General features: G+C 42.9%; 2 protein-coding genes across 2 annotated transcripts in view; one reads left to right on the plus strand and one right to left on the minus strand.

The window, feature by feature from the left end:
* Nucleotides 1-2,521: 2,521 nt before the first annotated feature.
* Nucleotides 2,522-14,890, minus strand: NSA2 (NSA2 ribosome biogenesis factor). Its single transcript, XM_082243778.1, has 6 exons — nt 14,729-14,890; nt 8,672-8,859; nt 5,573-5,723; nt 5,180-5,359; nt 2,844-3,036; nt 2,522-2,733 (listed from the first exon to the last, which is right to left on the minus strand). Exons 1-6 carry the CDS (start codon nt 14,729-14,731, stop codon nt 2,666-2,668), a joined length of 783 nt encoding a protein of 260 aa, XP_082099904.1. The 5' UTR covers nt 14,732-14,890; the 3' UTR covers nt 2,522-2,665.
* Nucleotides 14,891-18,258: 3,368 nt separating this feature from the next.
* GFM2 (GTP dependent ribosome recycling factor mitochondrial 2) overlaps nt 18,259-26,624 on the plus strand; it is a 58,398-nt gene continuing 50,032 nt past the window's right edge. The window contains exons 1-5 of the mRNA XM_082243324.1: nt 18,259-18,368; nt 21,581-21,662; nt 22,091-22,136; nt 25,971-26,068; nt 26,275-26,400. Coding sequence (XP_082099450.1) covers nt 18,306-18,368; nt 21,581-21,662; nt 22,091-22,136; nt 25,971-26,068; nt 26,275-26,400 — 415 coding nt within the window. The 5' untranslated portion in view covers nt 18,259-18,305. The remainder of the gene's footprint in view (nt 18,369-21,580; nt 21,663-22,090; nt 22,137-25,970; nt 26,069-26,274; nt 26,401-26,624) is intronic.

The raw sequence follows: 26,624 nt of genomic DNA on the forward strand, positions 1-26,624 counted from the left end.
AAACATGCTCTGGCGCTAGCTTTGACAGAGTCTGGCCCCCTTCAGCCCACAAATCAATGGGTCTGGCTCCCTTCAGACCCCCTGTTGCGGTGTGGGAAGTTGGCACTGGGAGTTGTTTACTAAATACTCTCCCTTGTTCAGGAGTATGGTACATCCTTGGATTTTCACTCTCTTTAGAAGAAGCCCCAATTTACAGTGTAGATTGGAAACCGTTCCTACTACTCCTTTTCTTAACAAGGACTTGATCCCGATTTCATTTGGAAGCATCTGCTACTTCTCATAGTTCTAGACCTTTTGCCTTCCCTAGTTTCTTTGCCTAGCATTCCCATAGCTTAGATGAACTTTCTTAAAGAGGATCACCTTTCTGGACCCTTGTAATCAGAACACTTGTGAGGGGCCTTAAGCCTGCATGTTTTGTTCTAGAGGTTGTTTAGTGCTGGAAGTTATCAGTCACAGACGAGTGCAATTGGACTCCTTAGCTTTTAGGGACATTCCCCCTTCCTCAGAGCATCTGGGATATTGAGGAAACTCCCTTCTTATGGTCTCACCTACTATCGTCGATGCTCAGTCTTCTCCAACATCTGGGAGCCTGGTTTTCAGGTGTGCCAACGCCACACCCCCCGAGATCCGATATTACAAAATACTTCCAATTGTATTTTTAACAGACTAAAAAGGGAGTACTAAGAGTTCATAGTTCGGGTTTACATACACTTTAATGCAAACTTGGTGGATTTACTTTCAATTAGCTCATGCATATAAAAGTACTGTGAAATTAGTTGTAAGTGGGCCCCATGGCAGCCAATTTGTACATTTAGGTAATTATACCATCCAGGTCCTCTTCTCTGATAAGAGTTTCCAAGCAATAGACTTATTTTTCCCTATTGGTTGCTTATCATTTCTCATTGGCACTAGAATTATAATAATATACCATTACCAGTAGCTCTAGTCAATACTGCTACGCTGCAGCTTTGATCCCAATCATAATGGTGGATATTAGACGTTGAAAATGTAGTACAATGTAAGGATTGTACTGGTAACTGTTAAACCTAGTTTTAAACCCATGTGATTTATAATGTGTCATACAAATGGGATTACACTAATCCCCTTGAGTCTGAGTAGGGAGCAAAATTTGAGGCTACTACTGTATTAAAACGGCTTTGGCACATGCCTAAATACTTTTTCACAATAGTCAAACTATGAATTTTGTAATGTAGAGTTTTGTTCAAGCAGTAGAGCTTTCTTTTGGTGGTAATTTGATCACCACTGCGTTTTTTTGGGGGGGGGGAAAAAAAAAAAAAAAAAACATTTCTGCTGTAACACTTATCCAATAAAAAAAAAAAAAAAAAAAAAACATTTCTTCATAAATTTGCTACATTTTTGATTTAAAAAAATTCCCAATAAGTGTATCTTGATTGGGTTTACGTAAACTGTATAGCATCTACAAACTGCTGGAAATATACTGGGAGGGTTTTTTTTTTAAAAAAAAATATTAGTAATGGCGGCGATCAGGGACTTTTAGTGGGACTGTGTTATTGCAGCAGACAATCAGACACTTTATGGGAACCAGTGACACCAATACAGTGATGAGTGCTAAAAAAATATGCACTGTCACTGTACTAATGACACTGGCTGAGAAGGGGTTAAACATCTAGGGCACTCAAGGTTAGCTGTGTGCCAAGCCAGTGTTTGTGTTTACAATGTGTGCTGCTTTTACTAGGTGAAAAGATGAATTTAAAGCCCCGTACACACGCACAGATCGTCGTCATACAAATGTTCGTCTTTTCTCCCTGGGATGTCGGTGTCTGTTGAAAAGTGCAAAGACAGCACAAGGACAGCACAAGAATTTTGTCCGCAGACTTCAGAAGTGATGTCATGTAATGGTTAACTTTCCCTGTGTTTTTTATTTTCTGAGCATGCCCAGTCTTGCAAATCTGCGGTCTGTCGGCTGATTTCTGTACTGACAGGCGAACAATCGTCCGTTCTGGTGTCCGCAGACAAAAATTTTCATGTTTGCAAGAAAGACTCTTGTCCGCGGATTGTGTGCAGACAGCTGTCGGAGGCACCATACTAACACGCGTACAATCGGCAGATCTTTCGTCCGCCGACGTTTGTATGACGACGATCTGTGCGTGTGTACGGGGCTTTAGTCTCTGCAGGAACACAGAATCCATTCCTTCTCCCCTGTCAGAATGGAACTCTGCTTTGTATACACAGGCAGAGCTCTGCCCGACGATCGGTAGGTGCCAGCGGACATAGAGTGCCTGGCCCCTACAGAAGCGGCGTGCACGCCCCCTAAATGTGTAAGTGTGAGATCATGTACACACACACACACACACACACACACACACACAGTTCTGGCACACAGCTGCAGCCGTGTAGCAGTAAAGCTGCTTTAGGGCGGTCAGCAAGTGGTTAAGTTATTTAACAATTATCACAAATGTGACAAAACTCAGACCTAATGTAAAATAGATGTGGTACATATTTTACCTGGATTTGCATAATTAAGTCCTAGAAAACAAACTCAAACAGAAGTTCATTTTATTGTTCATACCAAATATTTCTGTATTCAACATAAAAATATAACAAAAAAGACATTCTCCCAATATGGGTAAATTTTTATTTTTTGTAAATTCAAGTCTCTCATACGGGTCATCAAAATGTATTATTATACAAGCAAAACGGCGTTGATGCATCCATCATTTTCTGGATTGTTTGTGACCTGTGCATATTTTCCTGTGAGAAGAAAAGAGTAGAACTTAGTATACAGGGTGCCTCTTATTGGTGGCGCACTACAAGTTTCACACACAGAAACTTTATTGTTAAAAAAAAAAAATCAAACTTACCCCAGATAACTTTGCCACCTTGCGTGACAAGACCCAGCTCACTGACGTTCACCTCAATCACTGTGCCTTTTGTTATGACACCTAAGCTTGTATAAAGTGGAGAGGAAGGATTCTTCTTTACTCCGAGGATAGGGAGACAAAATGTGGCTTTTAACTCTGGATGGGTCACGTGTGCCTTTTTAAAACGCAGGCCCTGTAACACAACAAATTTTAAGAAGGTATATTCACAAAATTATGATTAGCCTGACTGGACAATCAACTGATGTCCCAACCACCTTCTATACCCCCTATATGGTAAAGTTGAAATGTGATAATGTACAATATCACTGTGATTTTACATCAAAATATTAGTACTTGCAGGTTGGATTCACATCCATGCAATTCATACCACATGCACTTCCCCTGAAATAAATGATAATGTAATGTGAAGTGCATTGCAGCACTCATCTTCATTCATTTTTTAATGGAAATTGCCTAATGCCTTAGAGGAGAAGTACAACCAAATCTCGTTTGGCTGTACTTTCCCTGTGGATCACAGGATTGCAGTTCATTCTGGTGATTAGTTTATCACATCTTTGCGCTCTTGAAAAGTTATGGGTGCTGCTGGTAGAAAATTCTCCCATGTACTTGATTTTTTTGTTTAATTAATTTTTATAAAAAATTTGCAGAGTAACAATGAAACACATTTAAAGTAATCAACAGAAAAGCATAGTGATTGTACATACGGTACAATAACAGGCAGAAACTAAGAAATCACAGTCATCTAGCCGTCATATCAAACTAAGATAGTATGTGTTTGGGCAAGCATGGGGTTTCGAAGAGTATGAGCCTATAGAGGGGGGTATGGGGCGAGAATTAGATGTGACAGTGAGCAACCATAGAAAAGGAAACAGAGAACAGCAAAAAGTAGAGAGAGAGGAGGGGAGAGGAAAAGAGATCATAGTGTCAGAAAGAAAGGAAAGAGGAAGGGGGTGGGGAAAAGGAAATGGGAACACACCCTGGCCCTGGGTAAACGAGCATAAGTATGCATAGATACCTCAAGTAACAATAGTAGGGTACATTAATTGCGCATAATCAGGGGAGTAGGTAAAAGCGATCCAACAGGCCCACACCTTGTTTACTAAGTTCGACAGACCGCGGTGAGAAAGGGTGAGGTGATCCACATTGTGTAGCCAACGTTGGATAGAGGGCACTGTGGATTGAGACCAATATAGAGGGATGAGAGATTTGGCCGCATTTAAAAAAGGTGAGGCGTGATGGATCGCTTATAGACCAATGTACTTGATAACCTGTCCTTCGCTGTGCTATGAGATTCCCCCCACCAGCTGCTATGTCACTATAAGACACAGTAGTGACGTTGCAGCCAGTAGGAGGAACTCGAGAGCACAGCAGGAGACAGGGTATCCAACACACATGGAAATGTCGGATACCAGTGGCATCTGTAACCTGTCAATAGAGCGAAGATGTATAAAATGTGTTCTTTACCAGGGTGCATGCAAGTTAAATTCTTTACTCTAGTGATAAAGTTACTTTAAAAAAAAAAGGTAACTAAAAAGGCAAAAAAATTCATTTTGAATAGAAGAAGGGAGGGTTAAAACTGCAGTACCAGAAACCCCAAAAGTCAGCATAAGTATCCCCCCCCCCCCCACTATTTTATTTTACTTACCTGAGCCATCATTTGATCCAGCACAGTGCATGCCTGCAACTCCTCTCCCCTCACCTCCTGATCTCACTGGCTTTACTGTCAATCAAAGCTAGTGAGGGAACAGGGGGTGGGGGGCCGCTGTCTATGTCAATAGATGTAGACAGAGACACACATGAGTGCCCACAAAGGAATTAGCCTGCTATGGGGGCACTTAATAGGGAAGGGGAGGCCAGGAGAACCGGCGGGTGTCAAGAAGAGGGAGGTTCAGGGCTGCTCTGTGCAATTCCATCAAGGAAGTATAAACTGATTATCGAAAATGTTTTAATTTACAATCACTTTAATACTCAAAAAAAAAAAAAAAAAAATTATATATCTTGATGGATTTCTTAAAATTAATTTGCTAACAAATATTTAGAAAACAACAAGGAAATATGTTCCTTCAAGGAACTTTTCTGAACACCTTTGTGGGATGGAATGGAGGTCGATTTGAGGTAACCAGCACTCATCCAGACCTAGAATTGTTATAGTTTAAAGATTGCTTCTTTAGCTTGTGACATTTATGAAATTAAAAAAGAAAATCCAGTTCGGCTTTAACATGACTGGTTTGGTTTTAAACCCACCATTAGAAAGAAAGAGCATCCATACATTTCAACCTAGGAAGTACTTTCTGCATTAGAACTGTAACACTCACCATTGGTCTAATAAATCTTTCATACTTCGGTGGTTTTCGGGTGAACCCATCGCCAACAAAGCAGACTTTGGTGACCATTCTTTTCCAGGCCTTCTTCTTCCTCTTTCCTGTGCGGATAACTTTAAGCACTTCAGTTTCTCCCTGAGCACGCACTTTGGGCAAAGGAACTTCCCACTTGCCCTAAGAAGGAAAGCACAGTCTGAAAATGCTGGACAGTTTATATAAATATATATATCATCTCAAAGCTGGATTCCAGGAATTCAGCCATTATGTAAAAAGTGAAGGCAGACTATGAGTTAAGTCCAAGGAAGTGCATGCCATCTCTTGGACTTATCTATTTTTTATATCTGACAGGTTTATGGAGTTCAGCTTTAACAGCAAAAGTTTACTTACTGCTTTTTCTTTTCGCTTTTGCTTGATCATATTGGAGAGAACTTTGGCACGGCTTTGCCCCTCTCTGTCCAGCAAGTAAGCTGGAACAGCTCCTTCTGGTGTCTTCTCGTCATTCTTCTGTTTGGTGTTCCTCTTTTCATGCATCTTAATACTGAACACAAAGAAGAAGAAGCATAAACAAAGTCAAAACACAATTTTCACATTAATGTAAATTTAAGGCTAATTTCCAGACAGAAAAAAGACACAAATTAATCTCTGTATTCAATAATATATTCCTAAATGTAGATTTTTAAATGAAAGCATTGCAACTACTGAATTTGATCCAGTATCAAACATTTGCAGTCTCTGCATTCAGACTAGAAGAAGTGGAAGAAGCAAAGCAAGGAGCCAATCAATTGCACGCTGTGCTCACATATAAGAAGCTGAAAAGAGGAATTGTGACAATAAGGATAAACCTTTCCATCCATTTCTACATTTACAGATTGGGAAACAGCCAAGACCTGGAAGTGTAACAACTACCAAAAGGAAAAATATGATCTTCTGCCCTGCCATACAGGACTGTATGGTGTGGCAGAGCTGTGTAAATTTCAGGCCTGATTTGACAGAAGTGTTAATCCTTTGGCTAGTAAAACAGCTTCTATATATGTATTTCATCTGTGTATTTAGCCGTTTGCCTGGAGTTTAGCTTTAAACACTGCTTGCACCCTCCTATAGAGAAAGGAGTTACTACAATGTCTGTTACAAAGACACTGCGACTTTAAATTTTAACCACTGTCAAGAGGAGAACTCAACAGATATCCCTAGCATGGAAGGCTTTCGGAAAGAAACCATTAGCAACTAGCTACGAAAAGGCCACCCAGCCAATGAGCTCTGTCCTCTGAAAAGGCTCAGACATGGACTGTATGTTAAGGAAAAGTAGTGCCCACATATGTGAACCTCCCCCAATGCAACAGAGTCAATAATCAGAGAGGGAGAATATTCCCAGATTTCCATAGGCAGCATTGGACATGCCCAGGCTATGTTGTAAATCCCTCTGAGTATGATCCTAATTTTACCAACAGCTTCCAGTCCTCAAAATAACAGTAAACAATATCTTCAAGTAGTTATATATATATATATATACACACACACACACACACACACACAGGGTTCGACAATCCCCGGGCGCATTTGCAACTAGAATTAGCGACCTGGCGCCTGGGGTGCACTGCAGGAGATGTCCTGTTGCTTTGCGCCCCCCCCCCCCCTCCGAGCGCTCGAACTACAGCATCATCCAAAAATTGAGGCCCCGGCTTTTGGGCCTTCTTCACGGAGATGCTGCCAATGGGGAACTGGCGGCCTCTTGTGGTGGCCGGGAGTATTACAACACGCAGTAACTAGCAATGCAAGGATTTTCTACTGTTTGTTTTCAATGCCCACCCTTCTCCTTCCCAAGAGGTGGAGAGACAGAAGTTTTTGCAGTCTTCATCTGGCGCCTTTTTGTTAAAGGTAAGTGTGCAGGGAGTGTGGGTATTATTTGATTTTATTTTTAAATCCCATTTTACACCGCTCTCTCCTGGAAGTTCAAGGATAATGTGTTTTATATATTTATGCACTTCTGCAAAAGAGTGTTAGGGCTCTTTCACACGGGCGTTCTGATCAGATCCGCCTGTCAGTTTTTTAGGCGGATTTGATCGGATGCCCCATTCAGCCCTATGGAGCAGCGGATGTCAGCGGTGACATGTCCGCTGACACCTGCTGCCATCCGCATCCGATCCTGTCCGTGATATCCGGACAGATGGAAACCTATTTTCCATCCATCCTGGGGATCGGATGAGAGCGGACACCCATAGAGAGCAGCGGGGCTCTGACACCTCCCTCTCCGCCCTCTCCGCACACAGAGCGAAGACGGAGCTGTCATCCGCCGGCTCAGTGGGGATCGGCGGATCAATCCCCGCTGAGCAGAGCACGGTCCGCAACGGAACGCGGACTGTGTGAAAGGGGCCTTACTTTAAAAATTGCATTTTGTAATCTCCTTGCAATGTGTTGATCTTTTGTTTTGTATTAAAATCCCTTATTCACAATCAGAATCTTTTATGGAAAAAAATAAAATAAATTATTTTTCATCTCCCTGCCCTGCCACACAGCCGATGGCCCCTTTCACACTGGCTTTCTGATCAGGTCCGCCTGTCAGTTTTTGAGGCGAACCTGATCGGACCCTTTAGTCTCTATGGAGTGGCAAGCCGCCGCCATTCGATCCTGTCCGTCAAAAACAGACGGATTGTGGTTCTATTTACCATCCGTCCAGTGAATCGGATTGGAAGGCATTGGATGGAAACAGACGGTCTGTTTCCATCTGATTGCCCCATAGAGGAGAATGGGCTGTGTCTGCATAGCAGAGCGGACCTGTCATCCGCCTGCTCAGTGGGGATCAGCAGAGAGATCCCCACTGAGCATGCGGATTCTGCTTAGTGTAGGCACCCGTGTGAAAGGGGCCTAAGGTGGCATATGTTACTCTTGGTCACTGGATCTCCTATCGCCCCAACCTTGCTGCACTGTTTAAATTTAAGATCGGTTATTTTCGTCATTGAAAATAAAGCTTTGTTAAAAAAAAAAAAAACTGGCTTCTAACTTTTTTAGCTGGCTCTTAGATTCCAAACAAATTTGTCAAGCTGTATATATGTGTATTATACATACCAGCTCTGTGCAATGTTATTGTATAGAGCGGCCCCAAACCTCCTTTTCAAGGGTTCCTCTGCTAGCGCTGTTCACTCCTCTTCTGTGTCTGCACCCATAGCAAACCATTTGCTGGGGAAGAAGTGCAGGCTCACTCCCGAGCTGGGCTGTGTGCGTCCATAGACTCATACATGGCAGCATGGCTCTGCCCCCCCCTTCACAGGATTTTTTTGACAGCAGCAGGAGCCAAGGGCTCCCACTGCTGCCTCTGACTTGTGAGGAGAGGAACCGCCACTGCAGATGGGCACAGAGCTGGATTAAGATAGGTCTCCTAAGTCTATAGGTGGGCGAGGAGGTGACATGCTGGGACATTTTTTTCCCTGCATTAAGGTAAAAATTGTTCTGCCTTTAGAGCTACTTTAAGCTGTAAACTCAAGCACTTACGTTTTCTTCATCTGTATTTTCTCGGCATGGCGCTGCTTGTGGTACAGTTTGGCCTTCAGTCCGATGAGTTTCTTTGCTTTCTGTGACCTCTCATGAGCCTCACGGCTCTCCTTCTTCCTCTTCTTTTCATGGTAGTCCAAGCGATAACCGTACCGCTTACGGTGCAATTCAATGTGCTCGTTCTGAGGCTATTAAAAAGAAAAAAGAAAATAATCAGAATTTCTTTCACATAAGCAACTATAGTCTACAGCAGTGGTTCTTAAACTTTGAGTCATGAACCCCTTTAGGAATCTGATGAAAGTTATGGACCCCTTCCCCAGAAATGTTCATATGAACACAACTCTGCATGCAATAAATACTTGTACTAAGTTTGATTGAAATGTGATGGCCTCATACAGATCCGATTTACACAAATTTAGAAAAAATTAAATAATCATAAAAATACATCTCACACCTTTTCCTGCATGTATAGTGAATGTTATTTTTTTGTATGATTCTTGTAAATCCCCTGAAACCCATCCATGAACTACTTAGGTTAAGAACTCCTGGCCTAGATTTTGGTATAAATACAATTTTTAAGTGTTTTTCTTTTTTTTAAATATGCAAGTGGAATTGATCTCAGAGTAGACAGCTGCTTTGTTATAGGGAACATTATAAGCATAAGCAGTACCCTGAAAATGTACCTTTCTGGAAATCCTTTTACAAAACAAAAGTGCCCTTCCAAGTATGTGAGCGTGCCTAGGCACTCCTCAATAGGAGGCTCCTCCCTCCTGGCTGTATATCTGCAGTGTGAGATCTAAGGCACTGCTGCCCCTGACTGCTAGTCTCAGGAGGTGTATTTGAGGTCTCTGCTTACTGCATGGTAAATCAATAATGGGAAAAGATCAGCTGTAGGGAGACCACCAGCAATACTGGTGACAAGTTTGTTGCCCTCTGCTTGCCTTTTCATACACAGCTTTATGAGCTAAGGCCTGGATTACACTAAGTCCAATTTCAGATGTGACTTTAGTCGCATGACAATGGAAGTCACATTGTTTTCAATGGTGCCCGTTCACATCAATGCAACTCAGCACAGCGTCATTTTGAAAAGTTTGCCAGGAAGAGCTTTTATGGCAGAAGAGACCCTTTCAGTCCCTTGTGTCATAAGTGCTTCTCCCTACCTGTCAGTGTTAAAGGAGTTGTAAAGTCTCAAGGCTTTTCATCTTAACGCATTAAGGTGAAAAACCTTCTTAGTCACAGCTGTCCCCCAGACCCCTGGGTATTCTTACCTGAACCCAAACATTGGAGTGATGAGCACAAGCCCAGCGGCCCCAGCCGGTGTCTCAGGTCCTCATTGAATAAACTGATAGCAGCGGGACCCATTGGCTGCTGTCAATCAAATCCAGTGACACGGGAGCGGGGTCGAGTCCCAATGTCAATGGATGCAGCAGCGGGACCCGTGAGCGTGCCCGCACGTGTGTCCCCATAGAAAGCGGCTCTCCGTGGGGGCACCCAATGAAGAGGAGGACCCAGGAGTGCAGCTGGGGCACCCCAAAAAAAGGAGGATCAGGGCTGCTCTGTGTAAAACCCTTGTACAGAGCAGGTATGGATAACCTGTTTTTATTCATTATTAAAAATAAACTAACCTTTCCAATCACTCAGCCACACATGTGCAGCTCAGTGTACATTTCTGGCACTGCTCTTCTCTGTGATGCAATGTTATCATGGACAGGCCTAAGTCTGAAAGCAAGAGCAGGAGAAGGAAGTGTCTATGACCAGTGGGAGTGATGACAGCACAGCACTGGAGGGGATAGTTTTACAGCTCTGCCATAATAAAGGTAGGTAAGGGAAGACGCGGCTAAATTTGAGACTTCTTTTAACACTGCAGGAATTCCACACATGCACAGGTGTGCCACAGGGCAAACCATGACCCCATGCCTTGCGGCACAACTACATGCACACACACACAATTTCTGGTGGCAGAAAAATCATGCTGTCTTAGGCAATGGTGTACAGATGGATATATGCATACAGCCTTCCTGTTCCTTGTGTGTGTATATCAGAGCTCAACAAATCCCAGGCGCCATGGCGACTAGAAATTGTGTCCTGACGCCTGGGCTTTTGTCAGCCTATTCACTGTTTCAGGGATGCATAGTTTGTATTGCCTGATGCCCGGGACATGCAGTTCCAGGTACCAGGCAAGTAGTTTGTTTTCCACATTTAGCCCTGCTGTGGGCAAGAAGCAAGGCTCACTTGTCCGGTAGAAGCATTCGGGCAGCTGCGCTGCCGCCCGATTGCTTCCACACATGCGAGTAAAGTGCCCACGCCATGTATCCCTGGCTCCGCTTGCTCATATGCAGAGATGTATAGTAACGAAGTAGAACTACTTAAGTACTGTACTTAAGTACCGAAATGCGGTATCTGTACTTTCCTAGAGTAGAATTTTTTTCTCCTACTTCTACTTTTACTTCACTACATTTTTTCGATGATTTCGATACTTCTACTCAAGTATTTTTTTTTTGTGCTGCATAGTTACTCATTACTTTTAAAAAAATTACCAGTGCCAGAACAGTAGATGGCAGGTTGCATAAAGCTCAAAAAAATGTGTATAATGTCATTTGTAAATCAGCGCATACGAAAATAAAGGCTGTGTATAATAAAAGCTGCTATACCAAATCTTTCCAATAAAAAGAAAATATGAAGCAAACAAATAAATGGTGCTACAGCACTTAAAGTGCATCAAGAAACTACTAACAAACACAGGTTAATCATTTAAATAAATCATTTGAAATAATAAAAACAATATGATGTTCAAACTTTTGACTTATTTCTTTAATAACTACATAACACAGTACTTGTACTTCTACTTTCAGTACTTGAGTAGAATTTTTTTTTCAAAACTACTGGTACTTTTTACTTTTAGTACTTAAGTAGCAAATTTTTTGAAAAAACTACTTGCAATACTTAAGTAAAAAAAATGTTGAATACTTTAGTACTTCTACTTAAGTAACTTTTTCTGCGAGCACTTCCACTTCTACTCAAGTAATTTTTTGATCGAGCACTTGTACTTTTACTCAAGTAGAAATTTCGAGTACTTTATACAAGTCTGCTCATATGCGGACCCGGGACCAGGATAACAGGCGCCACAGGGTAGAGGGGAGGGAGGAGAGCAGACACACATCCGCTCTCCTCCCCATCTTGTTCTTGACCTGGAAACAACAGGTCTCCGTTGAGTTTCCCTGGCGATCTGCACTGCATTACAGTCAGTGGAACACAGGGGAGACCCTGCATGTCTCATTACCAATTTAGCCTCGGATGGTTTACCCCCCCCCCCTTCATGACTAGGCCATTTTTTGCGATATAGTACCGCATTACTTTAACTGAAAATTGCGCGCTTGTGTGACGCTGTACCCAAATAAAGTTGATGTCCTTTTTTCCCCCCCACAAATAGAGCTTTCTTGTGGTGATATTTGATCACCTCACCTGCGGTTTTTATTTTTTGTGCTATAAACAAAAAAAGACCAACAATTTTGAAAAAAAAATATAAATATACATATTTTTTACTTTCTGCTATAAAACATACCCAATAAAAAAAAATTAAAAAAATCTAATTTCTTCATCCACTTAGGCCAATATGTATTCCGCTAAATGTTTCTGGTAAAAAAAAAAAATCCCAATTAAAGTATATTGATTGGTTTGCACAAAGGTTATTGTGTCTACAAACTATGGGGTAGATTTGATAGAATTTTTTTTTTTTTTTTACATTTTTTCTTCTTAGTATTAGCGGTGATCAGCGATTTTTAGTGGGATTGCGGCAGAGAAATCCAACACTAAGTGACACTTTTTGGGGACCAGTGGCACTAACATAGTGATCAGTGCTAACAATATGCACTGTCACTGTACCAATGACACTGGCAAGAAAGGGGTTTACATCAGGGGCAATCAAAGGGTTAAACATGCTCCCTGGAAGTGCTTGCTAACTGTGTGGGGGATGGTCTGACCGGGGAAAGACAGAGCTGTATTCCTGCTTAGCAGAACCACGACATCTCCATCTTCCCCTCTCACAGAACTGCGGTCCTGTTTACATAGGCAGACCACCGTTCTACCACTCTCATTAACGAGTGCCAGCGAGCATCGGGTCCGCTGGACCCGCTGATTGGCTCCCGCTGTGTCCAATCACAGTGGGAGCATTTCACTGGTGGTGCGCGCCCCAGTGCACGAAATGACGCACAGGTATGTCATTAGCGCAGGAGGGCTGCCCTGCCACAGTTTATGTGGGTGGGGTGGTCCAGAACTGGTTAAAGAGAACCTGTCACCAAAAAACCATGAGATAAGGAACAAAGTCTATGAAATTTTTTTAATTGTATAAAATTAAAGTTAACACCCACCTCCCCTCCCCTTATACGAATGTACAAACGTAAACACCCGTGCTGGGGCGCCTACATATGAAAACGTTGATACTCATACACATTATATATCACCACGTATATAATGGCTTTTAACTTTTTTTTTAGCTGGCTCTTCGATTCAAAGCAAAATTAGTCAAGCCTGGTGCATGGAGAATGCTAACTTGGCGGTCCACAAAGCCCAGTAACCGCACTGTCCCTGTTTACAATCCGGAGCCAGCGGGGCTGCCAATCCCCGTCATCCCAGTACAGGGGTCCCCGGGTTACAAACATCCGACTTACATATAACACCTACATACAAACGAAGGAGACAACAGGAAGTGAGAGGAAATCTCCCCCTAGGAAGGGAAATTCACTCCTGGAAGAGTTCTTATGGGAAAAGGTTTCTCCACTGAAGTTTTATCACCAATCCTTGTTTCCACAACAACCCAAAATTCTCAAAATCCAATTGTCACAGGGACAGAAAGTAAGGTGAAATCTTCTGAACAGGGGTACAGACAGCAAAACAAATGTTACAGGGGTGTTAACCCTTCCCTATGCTATCCAAAAACATTTTATTTTGGCTGGGGCTACACTTAAGAAAAAAAAAATGTACCTGTTCCAACTTACAAACAAATTTGACTTAAAGCGAAGTTCCGGCCTCAAAATCGAAAAAAAAAAAAAAAAAAACGATTTTAGGCTATCCGCTTGCTAAGGGCCACCTGAAAAAGAAATGGATGCTCCCAATTTATTTTTTTGGTCACTTACCTTGATATAGAAGAAAATATACTCACCTTCCTTCCACTTCCTCCCTCGGCAGCCGCGGCCTGCGCCGTCACTTCCGGCTTACGATGACTCCTGGGAGCTGAACGTCATCGCTCCCAGGAGTCAATGCGCCTGCACCGGCCCTGCTCGTCACTTCCGGTGCAGGCGCAGCATTCCCTGCTAAACAACTTCTGGGCATGCCTAGAAGCTGTGCAGGGATGACGCGCCTGCCCCAAGAAGTGACGAGCGGGGTCGGTGCAGTGCATTGTGGGACTCCGACATCACCGAAGAGGCCGCGCTGGCTTCAGCTGCCCACACCTGAGATGGCAGCCCTGGAGAAGAACTTTTCAAGGTAAGTATTTCTTCTAAAAGGTAAGTGCAACCCGGGACAGATCAGAGGCTATCCATTGTAGAATGTACTAGCCCTGACTGTCCCGGGGAGATTTTTGTCTAAATTTGACCCCCAAGGCCGGAACTCCGCTTTAAGAACAAACCTACAGACCCGATCTTGTTTGTAACCCGGGGACCGCCTGTACTGGGAAGCCCATGTAATGCCTCCAGTGTTATGGAAGGAAGGATATATATATATATATATATAGATATATATATATATATATATATATATATATATCTATATATATCAGTACTGCCTCTTGTGGTACCACCAGAAGTGTGACAACACAAAAGAACAATTTAGGAGTGTTGTCACCCTGTCCCAGGTAGTCCTCTGATGGCAGGGTGAGTAGGAATTATAACTACGAGTGAGGCAGGCAAGTTGTGAAATGACTTTTAGAAGTAAAGACCTTCCCCAGCACACATCAGAAGATAGGGTCAGTCCCAGCACTGGCTGTACCCAGAACACACAGGGCCCTATGAAGGAGCAGACATGTCCGGACAGGCCTGCCATGTGTCTAGGCCCGACACTCACCATGATGTCTGTTTCTTGGACCCCTCACTCTCACTTCCAGCCTGTAGCCTCTGACTCGGCCTCCTCTCTCAGCAGATGGTAAATAAAAGCCCAGAGACCGACCGGGCCGCCGCCACCGAGCGACGATGGTATCAGAAAAGGAAAGCTCCGCCCACCCAGAAGCCATGACATCACTTCCTGTTCACCTCCAGGCCCCTCATTCCTTCTCATTACAGCAAAACCACCGTCATTTCTTATGGAAAAAATTTATTTTTCCTCCTCAAATCATTCCGCTGAAATTATTGGGCTTCTCCGCGATAATACGGGAGACTCAGGAACATTTCTATTTGGGTACATGTTTGCGGTAGGAGTGTTTTTCTAGTTGCACCCCAGGAGGCGATGTGCATTCTGGGAAGAAGGGCGGAAGTGTGTGGAAGGGGAAGATCACGTGCGGGAAGGGGTGGAGCTGGCTGTCATGGTGGAGGTCACATGTGGAGCCAGAGACATGGAGAGCCCAGCTATGGTAGTGCATTCTCCTCTGCTCTCATAGTCTGCATTGGAAGACCTTACAGGTGTACTGCTGCAGGTTGCTGATTTGTGAATGGTGTCTGCTGTGTGAGGAGGATGCTGGATACATGAGGAGTAGTGATTACAATGTAAGTGTTGTAATGGAAGCTGTGCTCATTAGACTTGTTTTGGATGGATGCATCCCTTGCTGTCACAAACTAAAGTATATGTCAACCCAGAAACTGAGAACTTCTGTCATTTAAAGTGGAACTAAAGTTCCAACATCACAGATTGTGTGCAGGCAGGCTTTTTATTGAAGGAAGAAACCATGCAATGTCTGTTAGGGGTGCTGAATATTAGGGATGCACCGAAATGAAATTCTTGGCCGAAGCCGAATAATAATAAAATGTTTGGCCGAAGGCCGAATACCGAATGCGGTGTTTCGCATTTTTTCCATTTATTTTGCCAATTTTTTGTCCTCTCTCTTGTCCTCTCGGGTGTCTCTCTCTCTTGTCCTCTCACTCTCTCTCTCTTGTCCTCTCCTGTCTCTCTCTCTCTCTTTCTTGTCCTCTCATGTCTCTCTCTCTCTCTCTCTCTCTCTCTCTCTTGTCCTGTCATGTCTCTCTCTCTCCCTAAATGTTACTGTAGGGAATGGGATTCAGTGCACACTGCAGCCTTGTACCATAGGGTTAATGTTAGTGACACTGTAGGGATTGGGAAGGATGCTGGGAATGGAAATCAGGAAGCATGCAGGCAGCCTTGTAAATTTTAATTGCAGATACAGGGCACTGGGCAGGTCAGGGTTAATGTGGTAACATCAATTACTCAGTGACAGTCAGTCAGTGTCAGTGTGGACTCGATCAGATTATAGTGACAGACAGTCTCTCATAGTGGTGGTAGTAGGAGGCTGGAGGTGGACTAGTAGGAGCCTGGAAAGGAGCACAGCCGCATACATACATTACTCACTCGTGCACTGCAGCCCGCCCCACACATTCAGTGAGTCTTACTCTCCTCCCTAGTTTTTTCAATGGCACATTCAGGAAGCCAATCACGCCGTGAGTAGCGGCACAGCGGAACCAATCAGGTGTGCAGGCACGCGTGATTGGTTCGCTGTGCAGCTAATCACGGCGTGATTGGCTTCCTGAATGTGCCATTGAAAAAACTAGGGAGGAGAGTAAGACTCACTGAATGTGTGGGGCGGGCTGCAGTGCACGAATGAGTAATGGATGTATGCTCACCGCTGAAGTGTCCCGACTTCACGGAAGTCTGTGAGTCCTCCTCCGAGTCCCTTCCCCCTGTAAATATCGTGACCTCGGCGATATGAATATCGCCTACGGCCACAGAACGATAGTCAATATCATATCGACTATCGTTCAGCCCTATTGTTCGGCACAAAATTATTCAGCCTTTTGACTTATTCGGCCGAATACCGAAAGTGCCATTTTTTTCTATTTTCGGCCAAATAATGTTCGGCCGCCGAATATTCGGTGCATCCCTACTGAATATAATCGTAGAATCGATGCATCGCGATTCACCTATCCGCAATTCTGCATCAATGCTATGAATGGCTTAATCAATTGGCGGATGACCGCATTATATGCCTTTATATAATGCCTCACAGCATTATATAACTATAGCTTGAATATGTTTTGGTAAATACCTGAAAAAATCCAAAATTGTGCCTGTGTTCAAATATATATATGGACATAACTGTACATCTTTCTGATGACAGGTTAGTAAGCATAGTTATTAGCAGGTGGGAGGGGAGAGTTTTAGGAGTTATTTAGGGATATTCTGGAATTCCACTTTAAAGCGGAGTTCCACCCTAAAATTATACTTACCTCCATCTTCATGCCTGGGGTCACCTGAAAAACAAATGGATAATCACAATTTTTTTTTTTTTACTTACCTGGTTTAGAAGAAAATATACTTGCCTTACTTCCTCTTCCTCCCCTCGGCGGCCACGGCGATTCGTCATTTCCTGGCTTGCAATGATTCCTGGGAGCTGAACGTCATCGCTCCCAGGAATCAATGCGCCTGCACCGGCCCCGACGTCAGTTCCGGTGCAGGCGCCGTCATACCTTGCTAAATAGCTTCTGGGCATGCCCAGAAGCTGTGCAGGGATGACGCTGCGGCACCAGAAGTGACGGCGGGGCCGGTGTTCCGTGAGAATTACCTACCCCCGTCACTTCCGGTTCACGGCAGTCTGTGTAACGCGAGCAGTTACATTAAAACAGCTGTGCTGCACTATGAGTCATCTCCACTCCTATCCCGGTCACTTCCCTGCTCTCGGCTACTAAATATAAAAGCGGCGGCGGCTGTATGAAAAGATAAATCACGGAGCCGCCAGCCGCTTTTATATTTACTAGCCAAGATCAGGGAAGTGACCGGGACAGGAGCGGAGATGACTCATAGTGCAGCACAGCTATTTTATGTCACCGCCGCGTCGGTAGGTTTTTTTAACGGACACCGAGATCGTTTCAGACTAGTGCGCATGCGCACTAGTCTGATCCTCAGCTCTTCCATTAGGTATCCGGGGCTGTGAGCATGCGCACTGCTGCGCTGCTCAGCTGTTCCTGGCCGGAAGTGACGAGGGGTAGGTTTTTCTCACGGGGTAGGTAATTCTCACGTTACACCGGTGCAGTGCATCGTGGGACCGAAGAAGACAGAAGAGGACGCAGAAGAGGATCGCGCTGGCTTCAAGCTGCCCACACCTGAGATGGCAGCGCTGGAGAATACATTTTCAAGGTAAGTATTTCTTCTAAAAGGTAAGTGCAACCCGGGACAGATCAGAGGCTAGCCATTGTGGAATGTACTAGCCCTGACTGTCCCAGGGGTATTTTTATTAAAAAAAGTATTCCCAGGGTGGAACTCCGCTTTAAGTGGCTGTGTGTATCATCAAAGTATGGTCAACATGGAAGGGTGTTTATACTCCACAGCACCATTGCTGAACATTTCCTTATCTTAATTGTTTGTTTGTGTAAAGTATTTACTTTAAAGAAACATTTTTGTAATCTTATATATTTTTTTTTTTTACGATGTAGGATATTTTGAACCGTTTATAAAATCCGGAGAGCATAGCAGAGTAAAGATGTGGGCAGTGCTGAAGCTTTTGCCTGGGAAGTTCTCTGGTTCCCATTATGTGTACACAGAGGTGAGTGTTGATCTTTACAGTCTGCATGGCATAACGGACCCACTGTTTAGCATGTGAAAATATGCCTTACTTATTGGTACATTTAAAGAAATGTTAAGCTGGTCATACACAGTAGAATTTTAGTTCGTAATTTTTTGTTTTGATAGTGTTAGTTTTTAATGGCACCTACAAGGAAATTTGAAGGAGCAGGATAGAATGAATTTTCAACAGTGTTTGTGGGCTTGTTATTTATATTAAAATGTTAAAGGCAAATAATGGGGTTTTTGACTTACCATAAAATCCATTTCTCTGATGTTCATTGACGGACACAGCTCCTAATAATCCTCACCATTGGTTTATACTGCCCCCTACAGGAGTAGGACACTAGGCAGAAACGAATTCTGTCTACGCCCATGGGTAGTCCCAGGGGGTATACTGCCTCTCTCTGCTATAGCCACTCTGTTTTGTTAAAAGCAGTGTCAGGAGAATTATAACTCCATAGAGGGGTGGACTGCCCATGGGTGTAGACAGAATTATTTTCTGCCTAGTGTCCTACTCCTGTAGGGGGCAGTATAACCCAATGGTTATGACTATCAGGAGCTGTGTTCATCAATGAATGAAAGAGAAATGTATTATTTATCATTCGTCAAGTTATTAAATGTAGTGAGAATTTTCATATGAATATCTCCTAGCGTATGATAAAATCCAACTCCATCTTAAAACCCCCCCCCCCCCCCCCCTCTGTTTTTTTCTTTTCTTCTTCAATCAATACACTTCTCTACATTTCTGCTAGAGCTTGTCTCCTAAATTTTAGCCATCCAGCATGGCTGTGATCAGTCTGGCTTTTGGAGTGCTGCGTCTGGACCCTGCTGGATTGGACGTTGCAGGGTACCCTGGAAGAGACTTTTGGGTGTTGGATTCCATGTACCAGACTCCATACTGGTAAAATTTAGCCACAGAGCGTTTCCACTGAGCCCTTCTGGACCAAGGTGTCATCCCAGTTTCTGTGGCAGAGGGATTTCAGGGATTTTATGTCAACCTGTTCAGCATTCCAAACACCCAAAGAAGCATCCATCCTCAAGGCTCTTCATATCTCCATTCAAGCCCATAAATTTTGCATGGTTGCTGAACCAGTTCATGGCCCAGCCTTTTAGGAAGACTGATTCTTTTTTTTGTAATCTTGTAAGGTGGCACCATTCCTGAACAGACCATTAGAGATTGGCTCAGGTGTGTTCGGGATCCTAGTCCCAACCCACCTGCCCGATCCCACCAGGAAGCCGACACTGCACATCGCTCATCACAGGCAGTGAGACATTTCCCAGGCTTTGTAGCTGCAGACCGGGAAATGTCTCACTGCCTGTGATAAACTTTGTATAATGTTGGCTTCCTGGCGTGATCGGGCAGGTGGGTTGGGACTAGGATCTCGAACACCCCTAAGCCCATCTCTACTGACTATCATCCAAGCTTATTATTTCAAGGATTAAGTTTCATTCTTTCCTGTCCAGGCACACTTACTAAATCTTGAGAACTTTTTTTTCAGCATCAAGCAACTTTATTCAAGATTTGCAAATCTGTCTTTTGCTCATCTGCTGCCAGCCTCGGCATAAGGATCTTTTGGGTGGCTCTTTGAACTACAGGCATTCCTAGTTCTCTATTGATTTTCTGAGCCTGTTGGCATTTGTTGCCCACCGCTCAGTTATATGGTCCTAAGGTTAAAGTCTTCCTGTGTTCCTAAATGGGACGAGAAAGGAAAAAAAAAAAGGATTTTTGTACTTGCCATGAGGTCCTTTTCTAAGAGTGACTGCTGCCCACAAAAGCAATGGACACTGATAGGGAGAGCCTTGGGGAAATCTAAGATGGAAAAGGATCTGGGGGTCCTAGTAGATGACAAGCTCAGCAATGTCAAGCTGCTGCAAGCAAAGCCAACAGAATATTGGCATATATTAAAAAGGGGATTCACTCCAGAGATAAAACAATAAATCTCCCACTCTACCAGATTCTGATCCGGACGCATCTGGAGTATGCCATGCAGTTCTGGGCGCCGGTCCTCAGGAAGGATGTGCTGGAACTGGAGAGAGTCCAGAGAAGGGCAACAAAGCTATTAAAGGGACTGGAGGATCTCCGCTATGAGGAAAGACTACAAGCATTGAACCTATTCTCTCTGGGGAAGAGAAACTTGAGAGGGGATATGATATCAATGTACCAATACCGTACAGGTGACCCTAACATAGGGAACAAACTATTCAGTGAAAGGGGAATATAAAATGACTCACGGCCATTCGCTAAAATTAGAAGAGAAGCAGTTTAGCCTTAAACTGCGTAAAGGGTTCTATACCATCAGAGCGGTAAGGATGTGGAACTCTCTTCCACAAGCAGTGTTATCAGCGAGGAGCATCGATTGTTTCAAAAAACTATTCGATGGGCACCTTAATGACCACAACATACAGGTGTATTTGAGGTACTATTGACATAAACACACACAAACTCATCATAGGTTGAACTGGATGGACTGGTGTCTTTTTTCAACCTCACTAACAATGTAACTATGATAGACAAAAAAAGTAAAAAATCCAGCAGGCCAGCTCAGGATAACCCTTCGCATTACCAGGATACCTAGGTTTTGTAGCAAAGCAGTACTGATAACCTGATCAAAAGCAAAGAGGGAGTGGGACTTGTGTTCCTAAATGATATTTTTTTATAGTGAATACAAAAATCCAATTTTTTTTGATATATTCACTTTCAATCCATAGATTTCTCCTGCAGTACTTTTTCTGCCAATAGATGTCCTAGATGCCCACATCATTCACACTCCTTTCCTCTGAGTCCAGGTTGTCATGCACCCACCGCTAGCCTGTGACTGGATAGTAAAAGGAGAAGTAGTACAGTGCTGATCTCATCACTCTGCTTTCTCCTCCTGTCGGCAGGCCGTTTTGTCAGCACATAAACCTGGCTTCTTGTACCCTCCAGCCCTGCTGTACAGGGACTGTATGAGTCTGGTGCCAGCTCATATTCAGGTACTTGCACTGCGTGTATTTAAAAATATATATAATGATGCATTATGTGTGTCTGGTATATGTGCCTAGAGTTCAGCTGTAAAATCTCTAATCTGGTCCCTTGTGTCTGCATCTAAATTGAAAAATTTGCTCTCAGTGGCTTAATAATTTAAGGCACTTGTGTGCAATATGTATGAAATTGTATAGAATGGCTTATGACTCCTCTTATCTCCTACACAGTGCATATGGTGCTGCAAAAGACAACTCACCCTTCATGGACGTGGAAGAACTCTCAGTGTCAGAACTTACAGCATGCCATCAGGTATCATTTTACTATTATGACGTGTGCTTATATTTACCAAATTGATTACACTGGCAGCAATTGCATTCATATGAAACCTTATTTATTTATTTTTTACCATGTGATCCATTTTGAATTGCTCAGGTTCTAAAAGGTTCATTAGCTGACTTCAAAATAAAAGTTGCTTGACCACTACGCTAACCCCCGTTTTTTCAATAATTGGAGTCACTTATCTAGTACAAGTATAGAGATCAGGAATGTTGGCGAAAAGAATGAAGTCCTGATGTGAATATTTGTTCTAGGTCAGTGACTGTTAAATGAAGAAGTCAGTATGCTACAGTTTTGTAAAGAAGTCCTATAATTGATCAATAAAGGTGATTTTCCTTGTTTATCCTTATTGGGAATGTAATAGATTGGAATCTTTGTTATAAGATAATATTTTCTTTCAGGTGACATCAAGTCTTTACGGAGCATCATCAGTCCTCCAACATCCAAGTGAGTCCTATTTGGGTATTCTATGAGAAAATTATACATTATTTTGTCTTTACAAAACTATCCTGAAATGTTTACAGATTGCCAGTTAGTAAAAGTGCATTCAGATAAAAAATACAGAGATTATAAAGTTTGTAGTTGTGTTCATATTGCTGTAAAGAACATATAGATATATTAAAGTAATAGAATAGAACTATTAAATCCCCGGTCACACCGGTGTGACTTGTCATGTGGTTTGATAATTTCAAATCGCATGACAAGTCGTACCCTATTGTCCACAATTGAATCAGTAGTTTGGTATTTGCACAGCACTTTTATATGAGATGGTGATTAGTGCCTGCAGCTTCATATTGTTATTGAACTATCCATAGTAGCTTGCAGGACCCCTTGTTGTTTGTACCGGTCAAATAGGTGCTACTTTGACTCCTTAGGAGTCGCACCGGTTTTGAAAGTAATTCCTGCACTATTGCAGGTTCAGGTGCGACTTGCATTGACATCTGTGCATAAAGTCGCACAGATGTCTTCCAAGTCACACTGATATGTGACTTTGAATTAGTGCGGCTTCAAGTGAAGTTGCATGATTTCAAAGTCAGATTGAGTTTGACCAAAGACTAAAGCGGGCCTAAACACAAAAACGGTGATGTATATTGGAGCTCCACAGTCTTTAGCTGTGGTGGCTACATTATTTGACTTTATTTGATTTGAAGTGCAAGGAAATCCCTGCAAATTAAAGTGGTTGTAAACCTCAGACATAAAATATGAACAAAGCATATCCCTCTATAGTGTGTATTTGTCTCAGTTAAGAGCACGAAGTGTCATTTATGTCTTCTGCTTCCTTCCTATCCGCATCACTTCTGACTCCAGGAGAAAAATGGTCATGGTAGAGAGCTCCAGCAGACTGAGAGCCTCAGCTCTTTTCCTATTCCTGTGAGCTGTGTGGAGGGGGGTGTGTCTCTTCCCTCCAATCAGCTCTCAGAGCTCTCCTCACTGAGCTCTGCAGAGTGTAACCACAGCTCTCCACCCATTTTTTTTAGAAACCCTCAGACAAGCTGTAAATTCTGGACTTTGAATGGATGTAGAGAAGATAAGACTGCAGATACATGGATACAACTGATGGAGGATGATTTGTTTAATCTCTGTGTATCCCTTAAGGCCATTAAATTCACTAGGCATAAATGATGGTTAACAGCCACTTTAAGGGAATTCCTTGGGGACCCCCAGATCACCAGAACTTGTGTCTCCATTGGAAGATTTCCCCTCTATTACTTTTCTGGGGACAACCTAAAATTTGGGATTTTCCTTTTCTTTCACTTTCAATGATAATTGTAAACAGCACAAGTAGGGAGGGTGAATCTCCTTAACGGGGACACAGGCAGCAAAAAAGCTGGCAAGTGTTGTAATCCATCTTTACTCTATCCAAAACTTAAAAAAAAAAAAAAAAAAAGTTTTGCCTTTTAGTTATAGTTTAAGCTCTTAGGAAAAGTGACAAGGACACTACATTTCTGGCAAGGTATAGGTATATTCTGTACTTGTTAAAATGTGCCTGTTACCCATAGACCGGGAGTGGGACTGCAAATTTCACCCTATTTTCTCTGAACAAGCCATGTGCCTTATTCCCATCAATCTGATGGTTGCCAATGCTAAAATATGCTCACAGGTGCCTGAGCCAGTGCAAGGCAAATTCTGGTGTATTCCTCACCCAGAATGCTCAGGTGTCGCGCACATCCGTAATGGCTGTTTGTGACAATACTCTTGTATTTGCCGGTAATTGATTGCTTTGCTTTTTTTTCCCCCTCCTTTTGAGCTATTTGAATGTTTACATGAGCACCTATTCAGGTCTATGGGCAGCTGTACGCAACATCTGGGTGGGTGGGGGGGTACCCTAATATATACTTTGCACAGGCTACGGCACCCATGTGTAAAACTATAGATCTCTGCTACACATGTTGTGGTGGTATACAAAACTTGTCCAATATTGGAACAAACTCTTGATAGAATATTCCTAGTGACTTAAGATCACGTGTGTTAGAATATCTGGAAAACCTGGATGCGCTATTTACACTGGAATTCCCATGACTCTGTTTAACCACTTCTGGGCCAAAAGGTTTTACACACTTAATGACCAGACTACTGACATTGCTACAGTAATCAATGCTAAAAATATCCACTGTTACTGTACTAATGACATTGGCATGGAAGGGGTTAACCTAGGGGCGATCAAAGGTTAAATGTGTCCCTAGGGGGTGCTTTCTCCCTAGGGGGTGCTTTCTAACTGTGTGGGTGATGGGTTTGCTGAATTATCAGAAACCTGTGTTCCTAAATGGGAGGAACACAGGATCCCTGTGTTCACTACTGACAGAACAGCTGTTGTCGCACCCACTGATTGGATCCCCTTGTAGCCAATCAGTGCACGCCCCCACTAGCGGTCCTGTGAAATGATGCACAGCTATGTCGTTTCGCTGGTCGGCAAGTGGTTAAAAAAGGAACGGGTAAATCACCCTTACAGTTCTAGAGATCTATAAACGTTCATCATTTTAAAATCTGGGAACAATGATTGAATAGACCTAGACTCGAAACACTGGACCTTGTTAGTTCGCATCTGTTAGTGTTAAATAAAAGCATTGGCTATGATTTCCGATCACTTATCTGGTAATGTAATGCATCAGGTTTTTCTAGATTGCATTTTCAATATATAGAAAAGTTGTTTGCTTGCTGTATTGTAGCTATATGGTCATCATTCTTCAAAACTGTCCCAGACTAGCTTTCGGGCCCGTTCACACCACATACAGTCCAGTGCAGTTTTTTTTCTGCATCAAAAACGCATGGATAGTCGGTTATATGGTTTTTAATGACATAGTTCACACTAGTGCGGTCAGTTCCAATGCGTTCCAGGTCGTGATTTATCTTTGTCTCATTTTTTTACATCACAGAAACCTGACACTTTAACAGGGTGGTGCTTGCCGATCGCCCCATGTATATGTACTGCGGGGTGGTGGCTCCTACAGGCAAAATCACGTACCTGTGCGTCTTCTTTATATCCAGGTTTTCTACGTGCCGCCGAGCGACCAGCTCCTGCTGGGATTGGACACAACAGAAGCCAATCAGTGGGTCCGGCGTACCTGATGTCCGCTGGGACCCACCGACTGTTCCCAACAAGGCAGATAGCCATTCTGTGACAAGGGAAGACAGAGATCCTGTGTTTCTGCTAAGCAGGAACACAGATCTGTCTTCCCACAGTGAAAGCACTCCTTAGGGACACATTTAACCCTTTGATTGCCCCAATGTTAACCCCTTCCATGCCAGTGTCATTAGTACAGTGCTTATTTTTTTTAGCACTGATCACTGTGGTGGTGTCCCTGATCCTCAAAAAGTGTCAGTGTCTGATTTGTCCGCAACAATGCTGTAGTCCTGCTATAAATCCCTGATCACCGCCATTGCTGGTAAAAAAAAAAATGAATAAAAATTCCATAAAAATATCCCATAATTTGTAGATGCAATGACTTTTGCACAAACCAATCCATATACGCTTATTGGGATTTTCTTTTACCAAAAACATGTAGCAGAATACATATTGGCCTAAACTTAAGAAGTTTGATTTTTTTTTTACATTTTTTTTGAGTGTGTTTTATAGCAGAAAGTAAAAAATATTGTATTTTTTTTATTTTTTTTCAAAATTGTCTGTCATTTTTTGTTCTTTATAGTGCAAAAAAAAAAAAAAACCCTGCAGGGTTGAAGTGGATAAATATACCTTTAAAAAAATAGTTTCACTTCATAAAATGTTTTTATCGTTCAAGCATGACAGGTGAACTTTTATATTTTTAATCCTTCCGTTTATAGAATTAGAAACATTGGAATTATGGCTCATATTGATGCCGGAAAAACCACAACCACTGAGAGAATGTTGTATTATTCTGGATACATCCGGGCACTGGGAGGTGAGAGAAATTTATTGTCAGATGCTTTAAATTGTTGATGCTTCAAATAGTATTTTAGCTTTAAATTAGTATTTTTGCCTAAAGTTCTGTCTTATTTACATCAATATTACATTTTTTTTTTTTTTTTTTTTTTACAAAGGCTTGTTTTGTAGTTTTGTTGAATGCTGGAAAATGACTAGTAGATTCATTGGGTTGTGTTGTTGTAGATGTTGATGATGGGGATACGGTGACAGATTATATGGCACAGGAAAGAGAGCGTGGGATCACAATTCAATCGGCAGCTGTCACATTTGACTGGAATGAACACCGGATCAATCTGATTGATACTCCAGGTAAACTTCAGGGAGTCTTAAGGCTGGATTCATGCCATGTGCATTGTGTTTAGTGTGTTGATGCTTAAGCGCCCGTTTAGACTGGCGCGACACGACTTGCTGGGGCGACCTGTGAAGTCGCGGTGCACAGCATGCACCGCGACCTCTGCGCGATTTGCAGGGACTTCATATAATTGAAGTCAATGCAAGTCGCCTCCAGGTCGCCCGAAAGTAGTACAGGACCC

This window comes from Pelophylax lessonae (genome assembly GCF_965119305.1).
Source record: "Pelophylax lessonae genome assembly, chromosome: 1".
NCBI lineage: Eukaryota > Metazoa > Chordata > Amphibia > Anura > Ranidae > Pelophylax > Pelophylax lessonae.